This window comes from Pimephales promelas, chromosome 7, assembly GCF_988280905.1.
Source record: "Pimephales promelas chromosome 7, fPimPro1.hap1.1, whole genome shotgun sequence".
NCBI classification, from domain to species: domain Eukaryota; kingdom Metazoa; phylum Chordata; class Actinopteri; order Cypriniformes; family Leuciscidae; genus Pimephales; species Pimephales promelas.
In genome coordinates this window covers 16,484,199-16,500,665 of record NC_142775.1, presented here as the reverse complement: position 1 = coordinate 16,500,665, position 16,467 = coordinate 16,484,199, and the positions used below count along the sequence as shown (strand labels likewise).

General features: G+C 36.8%; 1 protein-coding gene across 2 annotated transcripts; it reads left to right on the top strand.

Annotated features, from left to right (window-relative positions):
• The first annotated feature begins 5,403 nt into the window (after positions 1-5,403).
• On the top strand, positions 5,404-16,355 carry sona (SON DNA and RNA binding protein a). 2 transcript variants are annotated; one of them, XM_039687845.2, is made up of 8 exons: positions 5,404-5,642; positions 8,326-8,457; positions 8,736-8,928; positions 9,033-9,091; positions 9,238-11,697; positions 11,817-12,253; positions 14,298-14,378; positions 14,472-16,355. In XM_039687845.2, the coding sequence occupies exons 2-8, from the start codon at positions 8,430-8,432 to the stop codon at positions 14,472-14,474; spliced, it is 3,261 nt and encodes a 1,086-aa protein (XP_039543779.2). In that variant the 5' UTR covers positions 5,404-5,642; positions 8,326-8,429; the 3' UTR covers positions 14,475-16,355. The 2 variants fall into 2 exon arrangements, with proteins under 2 accessions (XP_039543779.2, XP_088989266.1); XM_089133140.1 differs by lacking the exon at positions 14,472-16,355 and having other exon boundaries at positions 14,298-14,399.
• Positions 16,356-16,467: the final 112 nt, after the last annotated feature.

The window sequence follows — 16,467 nt, the reverse complement described above, 5'->3', positions numbered from 1 at the left end:
GCTCTACATAAAAAAAAAAAAAAACAACGACAGTAATGGCTGATGTTATGATATAATGGTTGATTTGTCAGTTCTAATTGTAGCTACGATTGTCTCAAATGGTGTCACCATAGCAGTGATTAGAAATGATACACCACTCACCCCCTTGACCTTCCTCTACAGACCACACTTGCTCTCTCTTTTTACATAGCTTAATTGCATCTTGCCCACTGAGGATGTGGGTAATTCAATATAACGTCATGTTCTCACACTAGACTCGTCTGGATTAAATGTCCATCAAACTGCTGCAGTTTATCATAATATGTTTCGTTTCATGGCCACAGACTACTCTAGTATTACAGAAACAATCCGTTCTATTCCAGACACAGAGGTTTTAAAGATGAAATATAAATGTAGAGGTTCAAATGAATCCAAATGTGTCACAAAATAATAAAAAGACCACATATACAATTTAAAGGTCTGTCCGAACAAACGGGATATGAATTACTGCCTAGTCCTGTGTTAACCGGCTCTCGTATTGCAGTCTAATCAAATAATGCCGTCAATAAAACAAGAATTGCACAGAAAAAAAAAAACACATTAAATCAGGTGTCAAAATGATTTTAAATATTGTTGTCATCATTATTTACGTCCATTTGTGGATGCCAATGTCTCATAAAGGGTTATATAAACCACCATAGACAGCATTTTACAGTTTGCTTTTTAATCACCACAGCAGACGCAACACGCAACTATAACAGTCAAAACGTCTTCATCTGATCCTCGTAAACATTTAAACACTAACAGTCAAAAGTTTGAACACACTTCCCTGTTTGATTTGCAGGCATGCGTAAATGATTGAGATTATATTTGTAACCAAATATGAATTGTTCATATTTTAGTCATAAATAACATTAAAATTCTTAGATAAATTTAATAATTTTTAAAAAAATGTTATATATAACTAAAATTTTCAAAATAATTGATAAATATTCTAAATAATAATATTGTCATTATCACTATTTCTTTTGGGGTTTTTATATGACAGTACATGCAATAGGATCATGTTTGGTCCAATTCTACACATGACACTAACCTATCCTGCTATAGTTATCAAAGAACATAAGCCACAGCAACACACTAATGAATTGAGCTGCTCACTGAAAGTACTCAGTGAGCTTATAGCTCAATTAAATAATGTTTGTATCTTGCACTGGAAAAAGAACTGCAAAAAAGATGGCAATTACTTTCATTTAACTTTCCTTGAAATATGAAAAAACTTTCCCTTTTCCACAGTCCTGCTGAGAGGCATCTGAAAATAGAGGCAGGATGTTACCATTCAGTGATGACTGATCATGAAAGTGCGTATAACTATTTTAGCACAGACTCATGAGAAATGATGTGAGCATGTAATTCCAACTTTAATTGCCTACCGAGTGTATCTGTTGCCTCAGGCAACAAGGTGTTGTGTCTTGAGAACAGAGCACAGAGCCATTATTTATCCTCTCTCCTCTCCCACTGTACATTATTAATGGTGGCATGTTAATATGAGGTCGTTTAAAAGCGCCCTTTAACACGCCAATAAGTGGTACTACAAATATGAACGTTCTGCAAATTAATAGTGAAATTGCAGTGTCAGATATATCTATTTAAAGAGTCTAGCTGACATTAATTACTTCTCAGGTATGAAGGGATTTAGACCAACCATTGAAGTGTTACAGAACATTAAATGAAAGGAGAAGTAAACTAAATTGCCAATCGAAAGCCAAAATTGTCTTTAAATACAACTGCCATTATGATAATAGGCTGTATAGTCAAATGTCTGACAGTTTAATCATTCCAAAAGGTTACAGTTTGAAAATGACTGTCAAACTGGACAGACTGAAGTATACCCCAGCAGGATTAAACCTCTGTTTGGGGCATGTTTAACAAACAGTGTGTTAGTCAATGTCTAAATGATGTTGTGTTGAAGCCCTAAAAGCAAGTCATTAATGTGCTATTGAGCAGAAAAAAAACTACAGTCTAAATGGAATCTGATTTAGCTCTTGGGAGCTTTTCTAATGTGCATGTTGTAAAAGCAACTTAGTGAAATAAGATGACTTCTCCTGAAATTACATATGCTTTCAGGATATATTCAAAACTCATTCAGAGGCCTGATTTGTCAAATCTGATTGGAATGTTGTTCTGGGATCAACAAAATATGTTAACAGGAAAACACATCACCATTTTGAATATAGGATCCTATCCATCTTTAAAATGCTGAGCTGATGGATTACAAAGATCAAGAGTTTGTTATACACCAAATCTTAGTGACACTAAACATCTGTGATATATTGATTCTCACACTGACATGAAGTACTGGTCTCCTCTCAGCAAAATCTCTGTTGCATTTGAGAAACTTTTACTGTCCAGATATTTTCCCAAAGGTTTCATGGGGGTATTCCAATTTTTCACCTCTGAGACTTTTATAACACTTGCATGGGCTTATCGGAAAAACTCAAACTGTTACCTAGGCAACTGCTGCAATACTTTGAGATAAGTTAACCATGCACCTCATGCAGTGACCTTAGCCTTACAGTGAAACCCAGTACATCACAACCCATCTTGCACTTTAAATAATCTTCCTTGCTTCTCATTGCTAAAATAATTCAAATGAAATGCTTAATGCTATGTTTTAATTAGTTGTGTCAAGTGAGCTCATAATTGTTAGTGGTCTTTCTTGTTTTAATTCAGAAGAAGAACATATTGCATAACGATGCAAGTGCTCCCTCAATTGATTTCAGATAATACTGCATGTCCTTGGTCAACAAATTGTGCTTTGTTTTCTACAGTATTCATGCACATACATACATGGACATACATTACATCAGGAATACCCCAAAAGTTTATCCGTGATGCACCATTAAATTACATACTTTTTTTTTCCTCCTATATTTCCATTACATTTAATTGGTAGACAAATAATATTATCTATATTTATATTTTAAACTTGATAAATTCTGTAAATGAAACAATGCATAGCTTCAGTTTGAATGTAAGACAATATAATTAAAATGAAATGTCAATTTAACTGTTATTTTTACTTGGAAAGCCCTTTAGGTAAGATAAACTTGAAAGTTAGCTTCACAAAGCCTTATTTAAAGTTTTTGACGAAGTTTTAAACTTTGAAGTAGATAGATAGATAGATAGATAGATAGATAGATAGATAGATAGATAGATAGATAGATAGATAGATAGATAGATAGATAGATAGATACATAGATAGATAGATAGATAGATAGATAGATAGATAGATAGATAGATAGATAGATAGATAGATAGATAGATAGATAGACAGAAACAGTCCAATTCTTTTAAGAATTTGGTGATGATATGTGCATCAAATATCATATTATTTTAGTATCCAAGAGAAGAGCTTCCCCCACCATTATGGGGCCCTGGAGTCATGAAGGCGTCCTTATTCTGATATAATGAACTATAGTTATTCTCTCACTGTGGTCTTACACTGCCCTCTGCAGGAAACTGCACTGGACACAACAACCTTTGGCCATTTGAAACATTTTCATATTCAGACAGAAATATTATGAAATCTTTTATCAAAGAGCACTCAAGGGCAAAAACATCAAACACCCAGTACATGTTCATGTTCATCTATCTATCTATCTATCTATCTATCTATCTATCTATCTATCTATCTATCTATCTATCTATCTATCTATCTATCTATCTATCTATCTATCTATCTATCTATCTATCTATCTATCTATCATCCATCCATCCATCCATCCACATCCATCCATCCATCCATCCATCCATCAAGGTGCTTAGAACTTAGTAGGGACATGGATGTGTCTCTCCTTACCAATATCCACTGACACTGATATATCTCTAGCAATAATTTCGATCAAAACTTAAAATATATTTATATATTGAAGTCCCCGTCCCCACCAAATTCAAAATCAAACCTATGCCACTGAAACAAAGTATGCAATAATATCAATAAATCAATATATAACATAACAGAAACACAATTCCATACTCTAACTAAACAGATGCATACAATGATATGTAGCAGAAACACTTTCATGAACAAAAAACAACATCATTTGAATTATATTAACACAAATCAATCACTATTGTAAAGCTTCCTTAAACAAGGAATATCAACCAACATAATAAATTGACTTCATCAAACAGTTAAAGCTGCAGTCCGCAGTTTTCCCTCTTTGTCACCATCTCTGTTCGAAATCTGTAATTGCAGTTATTCACAGATTTATTAACTTTACGTCAGTTGCACATCGGCATGAAACAGCGCAGATGAACACGGAGACTGCACGTCTGTCAGTCACCACGCCAGTGTGATGACAGACAAGTTTGTTGCGTGTGCGTGAGAGCGTGAGATTGATGCTGAAAGTGTGCGTGTCACGCCAGATGTGTGAGAGTTGGCAACCCTGTTTAATGTCGGGATAGCCTTTTCTAGGTGGATAGAGCTAATGCAGGAGAAACAGCCCAAAAGAGATGCTGAAGTTATGCTTTCTTCTCAACAGGTAAGACAATGTTACAGTCTTAATTACAAGCTTTTTTTCGCTTGTTTGGTTGTGACCTTTATTATAAAGACAGATGTTGATGTTGACAGATAAGTTGATGATGATGCATGAAGGCTACTTCAGAAAATATAACAAATAAAGAAGGCTTGACTACTTATTACAATAGCTTATGTTTTTCACAGTCAGTAATTCATATTCATAGGCTACTGTAACATTCGTTCATTTGTTGTATCAAGTTGCTGAATTTGTTTTCAGATTTGTTGTTGTGTTTTCTGAATTGTTATTTTGTTTTCTGAATTGTCGTTGTGTTTTCTGACTTGTTTTTTTGTTTTCATAATTGTGATTTGTTTTGCACCTCTCGGCCACCGTACAACCCTGTTCACCCGAAGGAACACTCATCGAAGTGCTATCCATTCCTGTCATAGCTTATTGGTACATAATAGTTACCGTAGATGCAACACACATTTGTAAAAGCGAGTTGCTGGAGAGTATGATTCGTTTGAATGCAAAATACATTTTCAACGCAAGATGGCAGCAATTCATACACAATGTCCCTTTAATATTCAACAATCTGTCTGCATGACAACTGGACTGAGCTGGACGAAATCACAGATTTCTCCAGGGCGGCTGTGTGAACGAACTAAATTAGTAAATTAAAATAAATAAATAAATAAACATCACTGAACTTACCTAAGCTGGACTGTGAAGCTATTTTCTTCTGGAAACAAACTTTGTTGCATTATTTTCCTGTCATTTCTGTGTAAAGCTGCTTTGAAACAATCTGTATTGTAAAAAGCACTTTATAAATAAATAAATCTATCTGTAACAAACTTGTTTTCGCATTCTGTGTCTTTTTAACGCTACGGTAACGAACTGATCAAAATCTGTAGGAAAGCTCCTCGTGTGAATGTGAAGTCTAGTGTTGGATGACACTAGATGTCGCTCTGTGCTTGTCGATTAAGCAATAGACAAGCGAAGAAGTCTTGGGGGTCCTGTTGTTTCATGCGTTTCTGGGATACTGACGGACTGACTGTGCTGTAAATGTCATGGCGTCCAACAGCGAGCAAGTTTCTCGTGGGTTCGTAACTGAAACCTATCAAGAAGTCATCAACACAGGTGAGTATTAGCGGGTGGAATATTTCTAAAAAATGTTGTCTGCTTACTTTAAGAATATGACGGAAATTACTGGCGCGTGTGTTTTTTTTGTCGTAAAGCTTGTTGCGAGTGGGATGCTAAGCTAATAGCAAGCTAACGAGCCTTTGTCCGCGTGTTCCGCGAAACGCTCAACCAATAGCATTTTCGACGCGTAACTTCTTTCTGCCGACACGTAATGTAATAGTATCCAACCAAGCAGATTAATTATAAAGAACCTGTAAATGAGCAGCCTACGCAGTTTTCAGAACACGCATGTTGGGTTAGCCATTGTATGATGCGCGTGCCGAGTTAGCCGCGCTGGTGACCAGTCTCTATTCTGTCTTCTGAATGAAACGATGCGAACACAATCACGTAAGACTATAATAGCTGTATACATTTAACAATAAGCATGTTTATCTCGTGTCGATTTCGTTTCGATAGACGTAGTTAAAACTGTGTCTATAATCATGAGGTGAATAATACCAAAACAGCCAACCGTCATAATCGTGCACCGTCTGCTTATCTGCGTCTTTAACTATTATAATGTAACGTTAGTCATATTTACTACTGAATAATTACTGAGTAACTGTAAAAACACCACCGACTGGTTATCTAACTTCTATTATGGGAATACCACTATATTATACTAGGAATTCTCCATTCTAAATTGCTGCTGGTTACTAAGTGTCGGTTGAATGTTTACATTCCGTTAACAAACAAACTCACTCACTCATTTATATATTCATAGATAGGCCTATATGAATTTCTCATTGATTCAAAGATTGTTGTCTTAATTGGAATGTTTCACTATTGCAATGTCTTAAGATTCAGATCCAACATGTTCTTTCTGTCAAAGCTCTTTATCATTGGAGCATGTTTTATTAGGTTGTGCTGGTTTTAACCCTGTGAGAAACCTTTTTTTACTCCTAAGTCTTTTGAAGAAAACGAACAAGGTAAAACCAAATATAGTTCCTCCTGGTTTCACTGACAAGGCTTAAGTCTGGACCCAAACTAAAATGCATGTTTGAGCTGTTGTAAATGAAAGCAACTTAAAATGGCAGTGCCATTGTTTTGTCTCAAGATGCACAGCACACCAGTAATGTTTTGTTTTTGTTTATTGTCTTCTAAGGCATGATTATATAAATGCCCTAAATTGAACTAATGCTTTATCTAAGCCCTGTCTGTGAAACCAACTGGCCTTAACTTTTTAGTAAAAATAAATTGTATAAACCTGATAGTTTTACCATACATTTCTAACCATAAAAAATAGCCACAACACCTGGCATGGCGTTAAAACCAACCACTAAGCTATTCGGCCTGCTTAAATCTAGCACTCACTTTAATGTAGTAAAATGCAATATTTGTATTTGCAAATCTAAAATTAATTATAAGGCGCTTTACACATTTACATTAGATCAATTTCATTTATTGTGATTTTTACAGTAGTATATTGGGGCCAAACTATGGTTACAATGGTAAGATTTTGTAATGGGTCATAAGTCCACTTAAATTTGCCACAGAAGCCTTAGTTTGTAAAACATTTAAAATTGGATATTTTCATGGGGAATATACATCTAGCCACAAGACGAACAGATATATTGCAGATTAAAAACTTGTATTCCCCTTGTGATTTTACAGTAACATAACTATAGTTTTTGTTAGTTTGGGTGAAACTGTGATTAAATAAAATGGTGGTACTGTGGTAAATTTGTGCAGGCTAATGCATGAAGGTGATTTGTTTGAAAGACAATGCTAGTGATAAGTCGACCTTCAGTTAAGATGCATTTAATTCATTATTATCATTAGTTACTATCCTAGTCACATCCATTATGCTGTTTCAGTACCCTCCTGCAACATCTTAAATTATATAATAAATTAGCCCTGATTCACTGCATTGTTCAAAAGCCATCTTTTTAAGTTGTGATTCAAAAAGTGATTTGCCAGGCTGATGTTATTATGCAACAGCCCTGGTTGAGTGCAAAGAAGCTCTATGTATATTCTGCCTAGTGGGTCAGATATTATGTAAGAAGCTCAAAACAACATACTTTCAGTCTTTATATTTGTTGCATATGTTTTTTTAAAGGTCTTTGGCCCAGCCATTCAAATTTTTACTTGTACTTCCAATATTTTCTCTGGATGCAATTTAGAAAAAAAAAAATCTGTATATTTATGATGCTATAACTTTTTTTTAATGTTTGTAAGTGTTAACACTTATAAATAATGGCACATGGTGATTTGATTAATTTTTAGCCTTTTCAAACTGATTCCTCCCAAGACTATAAGAAATCATTTTTGCTGTGGTGACAATCTCATCTCACTTATTTGGTGATGTAAGCAAAATTCACATCAGTGTATCACAGAAAACAAATAATTTGCATAAAACATGTTTATGATCACTGTCATCTTTGTTTCTTCGTTTGATTTTTATGTGTTAAAGTGGTGCAGGCTTCTCAGCTGAATCAAAGCCTTGTTAGCTTAATAAAGCAATATTTAGTGACGGTGCATGAATATGGCTTAGGCTTAATGTAGACTGAACTGTAAGCTACGAGTAAGGTTAAAGAGAGGGTTCACCCAAAAATGAAAAAAAAAAAAAAAACTATTTGGAACAATTTAAGAATGAACTACCCCTTAAAGTTTGGCTATAAATGTGTTTTTTTCCTTTCAGATTGAAAACTGAGGGTCAACACATTTTGTCCTGATTTACAGAGAAAAGACAACAGAAATTGTTAGCAAAATTAAGATTGGGAATCAGTTAAACCAGTGTTTGAAATGGAGAATGCAGTGATCACTGGTCCTGGTAAGTTTCGTTTTAGCCCTTTATAGAGTCAAGGTGATAAACAAGAAAATCATGGTGAAATGATTGTTAGTAAAAGATTGTGAGAGCTTTCCATGTCTTCATATATTCAACGATTTTCAGTAGTTCAATATGTGATTTCTGATGAAGAGAGATGATAAAGACTGAATTGTCATATAACTTTTAAATATAACTTTCTTAAAACAGTTTGAATAAACTTATTTCATTCTGTAGTTATGTTCAAATAAATATGTTTGTAAACATTGTGTCTTACCTCACAGATGATAAGCCATCTGAGACTGCTGTTCCATATGAAGTCATTAATGTTAAGGATGGGAGTGAGACCCCCAAAAAGAAAAACAAGAAACATAAGAAACACAAAAGTAAGAAGAAACGTAAGAAGCGCAAGGGTGAAAAAGACAGTAGCTCTGAATCTGGAGTAGAGTCAGATGGTGATTCCCGAACAAGAACGAGGTGAGATTTTGTTTTGTTTCATGGCAACATTTTTTTTATATGTTTCTTTTATCATCATCATCATTTTTCTTTTATATTAAATTAAATATTTTCTTTTGTTACAGTGTTAAAAAGGATGGCTTATCTAACCCAGAGACTGATGCTACAAAAAACTGTACAGAAGGTATGCATATGTTCTCGTCAGCACAATGTGTAACAGACAATCTGGCAAATTATTACATAATGTAAGCTCAAATGTAAACTAATTTACTGTCAATTCAATGAGACTTTTATTCTGAAAAGTAAAATTACAAATATATGTCCTTTCAGACCTCAGTGATGTGGAAGCTGATGCCAAGGTTAAAAAGCAAAAACATCGTGTTGGGAAAAAGAAGAAAAAACGAAAGCGGAGAGAGGAGGAAAAGCAAGAGAAAAAGTCCTCCTCTCGCTCAAGATCGGGGAGTAGCTCGGCGTCGGGGTCAGAATCGGAATTGGACTCAAAACAATCACAAAAAATGCAGATGGAGTCTTTAAACTTGGACAAGAAGTCCCCTATTACTGCAGCTAAAGTTCCAAGTGACAAACTTAAAGATGGCCCACCCCAACTGGAAGATAAAAAGAGAGATATGACTTCTGATCACAGTGAAGAAGAAAGTTTCAAACTAGGAGGGAGAAAAAATGTGTCTCCTGAGCCTACAAATGCACTAATTCCAGAGAGGGACATAATAGTGGAAGCTGTTGGTGAACATGGAAGTTTTGGTAAAGCTCAAGAACTTCCTGATATCATACCTAAGCAAGAGAATGTGCACAAAGAGCAATCTCTGCAGAAGGACATCTTAAAGGAAGCAAATGTGAATCAGAAAGAAAAGAAAAAAAGGTCCCTCTCCAGGTCAAGGTCACGATCACTTTCAGACACTAAAGGGAAGAAATCCAAACATAGTCGCTCCAGAACCCCAAAGAAGTCAACTGGTAAATCAGGAAACCATAGTGACAGATCATCTTCAAGGGACAGGTCTGTGTCTGCCTCTGGTGGAAAGGGTCGAACAAAACGAAGAAGCTCAAGGTCTCCATCAGGACGGTCCCCATCTAAAGTGACAAAGAAAGCTGGACGCAGGTCAAGGTCACTCTCTGGAAGAAGAGGGTATCGCTCTAACTCAAGGACTCGCACAAAGACCAGAAGATCTAGGACCAGGTCCCCACGGCGGGGTCGTCGCTCAAGATCTAGATCGACTGGAAGAACAAGATATTCACGCTCAAGATCAAAACAATCTGTTTCTCGGCGGAAGAATCGGCGATCAAGATCACGGTCCAGATCTCTACGGAGAGGAAGACACTCAAGATCTCGCTCTCGAAAGAGGACACCTGTTTCTCGGAGGCGGTCCAGGTCTAGATCTGTCAGAAAAGCAAGGCGCGCACGCTCAAGATCCCTTGTGGTCCTTAAACGATCTAGATCCCAATTGAGAAGAAACAGAAGATCTAGATCAAGATCCATTCGTAAAAGATCAGGTTCAAGAAGCCCAAAACGTCGAACTAAGTCTCGGTCACCTCAACGCTCCAGGCCCTCTGTGTCACGTTCTCCTGCAGTCCCTCAAAGGAGGACAAAATCTAGGAGCCCTCATAGCACAAAGTCAGAATCAGTATCTCCTCTGCGACGTAAAAGATCAAAGTCACGCTCATCCTCACATAATTCAAAGTCTGAATCCCCAAAATTAACAATGGATAAAATGCAAAAAGGTAAACGGTCAAGGTCCGTTTCACAGCGAAACACATCAAGATCTAGATCCATTTCCAGGGAGCGACAAACATCACATAGAAGTATGTCCCCTACTGAGATTGCACACTCTAAATCTCCCATTAAAGGAGATGAGTCCTTAAAGGATCAAAGTTTAAAAGAAACCCCAGAGACTAGACTGCAAGTTTTGGATGCTGTGGAGGAAAATTTAGAAGTAAAAGGGACAGCAGGTGGATGGAAACCAGTGATAACTGAATGTACATCTGTGCAAAAGCCATCAAATGAAGACGTAACATCATCAGAATGTGACACACAAAATAAAATAATAGAGGAGCCCGAAAATCCCAAATGTGAAGAAAGACCAAACCGATCTCGATCATTGTCCTCCGAGCCGGTTCCTCAACATGACACTGCAGGATCAGATGAAGATGATCGATCAGAGAGCTCACGATCACCTTCACCAAATACACTGAAAGAATCTAAGTCCTCCAACAGAACGTCACCTGTTCAAAGAAGGCGTTCCAGATCAGATTCTTCCACCAAGAAGAGGCGGTCCAAGTCTAAATCTGTCAGCAGCAAGAGGAGGTCAAGGTCTCCTGCAAGAAAACACAAGTCCAAGTCTCCCTCACATAGTCGTAAAAAAAGGACAAAGTCTCGGTCACCTGTTCGGAAAAGGAGATCACGATCAAGATCAGCCAATCGAAGGGCAAGATCAAGGTCTAAATCCCATACAAGGACAAAGCGCTCAAAATCAAAATCCCCCAAGCGGAAACGGTCAAAATCTAGATCACCAGCTCGAAAAAGGAGGTCCAAGTCACGTTCCCCTGCTAGAAAGAGAAGATCTCGTTCACGGTCAAGGGCCCGTCAGTCACGATCCAGAAGGTCACGATCTGTGTCACGCCGGAGGAGACCAGCATTTAGAGGGCGATCTTTTGACAGACGAGATCGATGGAAACGTGAACCAAGCCATTCCCCAATTTTGATTCTCCGTAAGAGGAGGTCCAACTCAAGATCTCGACGCAGTTCTAGCAAGACGCCACCGCGTCTCACTGACCTAGGTAAATATGCTTTTTGCTTGGCTCCCCCTTCTTGTTAGCATGAATAAAATATATTAACTTCAAATTAATTGCAAGAAATGTCTGTCTACATCACAACAATCAATTACTTCTCACTTCAGATAAAGATCAACTGTTGGAGATTGCGAAGGCTAATGCCGCTGCAATGTGTGCAAAAGCTGGAATGCCCATACCTGAAAGTCTCAAGCCGAAAGCAATTCTACAGTTACCGCTGCCAACACCAGCTCCAACCCCCTTGTCTTTGCCTCTGCCACTGCCCATGCCCAATTTACCTATGAATCTGCCCATGGGTATACCAGGTATGCCTGCAATGCCAAACATGACGATGAACGCTGCCGTGGCAAGTATGACTGCTGCAACCATGACCGCTGCTCTGTCAAACATGGGTGCCCTGACCTCTATGCCCCCGATGCCTCCCCTTCCTACAATTACCAACAAACCCCCTCCAGCACCCACACCTAATCTGGCAAGTATTGAGGAGGTGAAGAGGAAAGTGGCTCAACAAGCAAACAGCATTAGCATCAAGGAGTTCACAGAGGTGAGATTTGTTTTTGTTGCTCAGTGAATCAGATTATATATGCATGTATATTGTGGTCAGTAAGATTTTAGTTGTTATTGTTTTAATTAAAGCTACACTGTGTAACTCTATGTTTATTCTTGGCTAAAAACACTTCGTTCTTTCAAAAATATGTGTGCTCATTAATGTATATTTACTTCGTTCTAGTAATAAAGTATTCTCGTGAGTGTATAATATGCCATTGAAAATACATGCGGGTAAGGGGTTCTAATGTCGGTCGCCATGTTGCCCCTCCATCTTGAAAGTACATTAGCCAAAGAGGGACATACCCGTTAATTAAAGCTTCGCCTTTCGCGTTTACGTTTGAGTTAACACTCATGGACGAGGTCGAACTGGAAGCCATGTTAATCTTGGACTACATTGGCCACCGTAGGAGTTAAAATGAAATCGGAGTTGAGAGGAACAGAAACTAATATTCACTGGATGGTCATATACCTTTACACCGCTAGATGGGGGTAAAAATCACACAGTGTAGCTTTAAATGAATACTTTTATTCAGCATGAGTCCATTTATCTTCTGTGACCGGGGGATGGAGTTCAGGGATGAGTTCATTTCACATAGTTTTGTCGTGGCCATGACATTTAATTATCGATTATTTTATCGATTCGTCGACTAATTGGACGACTAATATAAACTATTTTTTCTGCTGCTCGATTAATAAAAAAATGTGTATCAAATAAATATTAGCGTCCTGAATCATGATACTATAAGCTGGCTAACGTTAGTCTAATTTTATGTATTTGAACACCGTCATTTTAACTTTACAACCGCCAAAACTATGTTATTAAAATATTTTTTACAAACATTTATCATAGAGAATGTTTAAATACTATTATCAGCTGAAGAGGGAAACGGAGGGGGAGTTAGTGGTGCAATCAGAGGCTGCTACTGCTGTAGATGATTCGAGGTCTGTGCACCTTAACTGATCAGAGCGCGTGCTGACATGGAGTAAAGCCTGGTTTATACTCAACGCGTCTGCACTAGTGCGAAGTTGCACGCGGCAATGTTATGATGGGTCATTTAATTTAAATATCCCCAACTGAGCAAGCCAAATGCAACAGTGGCAAGGAACCGAAAAACTCCATCAAGTGACCCGATGGACAAAAAAAAAAACCTTGGGAGAACCCAGGCTCAGTCGGGGGCCAGTTCTCCTCTGGCGTTTATGAGCTAGAGGCCTATGCGATGGCACTGCAGCTAACGACATGAGTCTGATGCACCAAAACACTCCTTCGTCCAGCACAACACGCACTCCAACACAAACTCCACATAAATATAAAAAACAAAATAAATATGTATCTGCTGAAGCTCGTTTGGCCAAACGTGAATTGGATCGACTTGGGATGAAAACACAGATCAACATCGGCAGAGCGTTTTAATTGTGGAGAGACCTCCGCTATTTATATTGTGATAAATTTGAAGCTTTCAGATATGCTGAAATAATGGTATACTGTAATGAAATGGCAAGGTAAACTACAACACGAAACATGCAATATTATTTGAAGCCTAATGTTTAAAATTTTGGGGATTTCATTGAGACATCAGTAGCTATAATATTAGTGATACTGGCTTTCATTCATAAAGATGGCATTAAGATACAGCTGTAATACTTAAAAATAAATGGTGCCATTGAAGATAAATCCATCTAAAAATGAGTTTTAAAATCTGTGGGGTGGGATAGAAAATGTATTAGGGCTGTCAGTTAAACACGCAATGGGTTTCACGCAAACCCATTTTAACAGTGTCAATTTTTTTTTTTATCGCGCGATTAACGGTCTTTTTGGCCCAGCAAACTTTGTAGTTTCTTTATTCATATGCTTTTGCAACAGGACTCGGCATGCGTGGCGTTAATATTTTTTTAACTTTTATAACAATCTTCATTCGACTAAAAATGTCTCTAAATAAGCTGGCGATATGTGCGCACGATAATATATCTATATTCATCAATTTGACAGCACCATATTACATATAACCAAGTACTCATGTTTTGCAATTCATCTTTTTTAGAAATGTAAACAGATTGCAGAGAGCAAGGAGGAGATGCGTATCGCCCGACCACATGTTTCAGATGATGAAGATGAGACACGGGTAAATGTTCTGTCATTTTGAAGTGATTTAAACATTTTCTATCTTGGTTGCTTGTATTTACCTCTTGTTTGTTTTATTTGAATTATTTTGCAGTAACCTACTGTCCTTCTACTTCATCTTGTATACAATCCTGATGATGGAGACCTGTGGCCCATATTTGGGATGAAGGATGACCTCTGCCATAGGCTTATTTTTGTCGTGTAAATAAAACTTTTGTTTATTCGCAGAAGTTTGAGCATTTGGACACTGGAAGCTACATTCATTTCAGTAGTTTATTTCAACCGTTATCTTTAAAATGTCAGTTGTTAGAACAACTGCAAGCTACAGGAACCTTTTTTTTTTACCATAGACTACCAGATTTGGCCATTCAATGTCTACCTGCCCAGTGAAACATTTCGCTTTCAGACTTTTTACCTTCACTTCATATGGTGCCTCTTGATACCATTAAGAAGGACTTCTGGTAGATTAAACTCAGATTTATAGGTGTAACAGGGGGTGGGGGGGGGGGGTGTTTTGATCACAGGTCAGGTCTGTTCAGGCTCTGTTGGTCCACGCTTAACATGTTGAGACGTGATCATTTTATGTGTATTTTTTTCCCCTGTGTTTTAAAATTCATTGTGTTGATCACTTGATTAAATACATTAATGGTTAAGATCATTTGTTTTTGTTCCTTAACATTTCTGAACTTTTAAAGCAAATTAAATGTTGAGGTTCAGAGTTGTGGCTATACTTGAGTGCTATATTAATGGATGATATTTGCATTGTAAGGGATTTTGACCACAAACTTACTTTTAGTTGGATCGGTTAAACCTTGCTGTGCTTATTTCTTGTGACCTGATTGTGGTCTGGCTTTATATAAAAGAATTATCACAGAGAATGACACTCATTGATGAGATTGAGTATTTTTTTTTCTCTCGTTTTTATTCTATATCATACAGTGCATCCTTGTAAACAACAGTTCATGATGCAGTTGTGTGGTATACAATGCTGTTTTATCTTTGTGATTGAAATATTTGACCCAGCAGAGCTGCAGGGTGGGATGCTGAATTTTCAGTAGTGAGAACGTCACCCATCACCATTCTAGATGGGGGTGATGAAAATGCATATGATTAAAATAAGATTATTGTTTAGACACATGTACTTTAAGATGTACTGTATACTGTGTGTGTGTTGTCAGGTTTTTTTTTTTTTTTTTACACAATAGTGGAGATCACTTTCCCAGTTTACTTAAGAAGAAATATGATGATGGTATTGCTTTACTAATAGACACAGGATAAGTTTAACTATTAAGGTAGACTCATAAAGGTTAACATTGTTCAACATAAAGGGATGAGCCACACTGGTAGCTATAGATTTGACACTGTAAACACAATCTTCTATCCAGAGCTTCTTCCACCTTGGATAGATGATATATATAGTGATTATGAATTGTAGTTTAAAGTTTAAAATTAATTAATATTAGCTTACAGATTTCCAACTTTGAAATATGGGGGGGTGAAAAATTCATTTTGCCATTATTGTTTACTCAAAGGGATAATTAACCCTAGCCCCCTAAAAAAATAAGTCTGTCATTCACTCACCCTCATGTCTTTAAAAACATTTATGACTTCTGAGTATTTTGAAGATCTGGAATGACATGAGGGTGAGTAAATGAGCTCAGAATTTTTAACTATTTAATTTGAAAACTCTTACGAAATGAGTATGGCCATGTTGACGTTTCCTTGAGGTTAGTCTGGAAAAGTTCTGCATCCAAGGTACAAGCCCGCATTCCTTGCAACTTCCTCAGTTTTGACTTTTTTTTTTTTTTATAAATGTTTTTCATCGCATTGTGAAACATAATGGCACACTTTGTATATAATGCAACATCAAATATTAAAGGAAACAATCTAATTGACTTTGAAAATGTGTTAATTTTATTCTCATTTCATGTGACCCTTCATAATATTAATAAAGTAAGATTTGCTTTTATGACAAAAATTGTAAAAATAGTGTTACATTTTCTGTGTGTTTTTTTTTTTTTTTTTTTTTTTTTCAGTGACTTGGTGCATGATATTCTTTTTTACAGTGTAAAAAATATCATTACTAAATT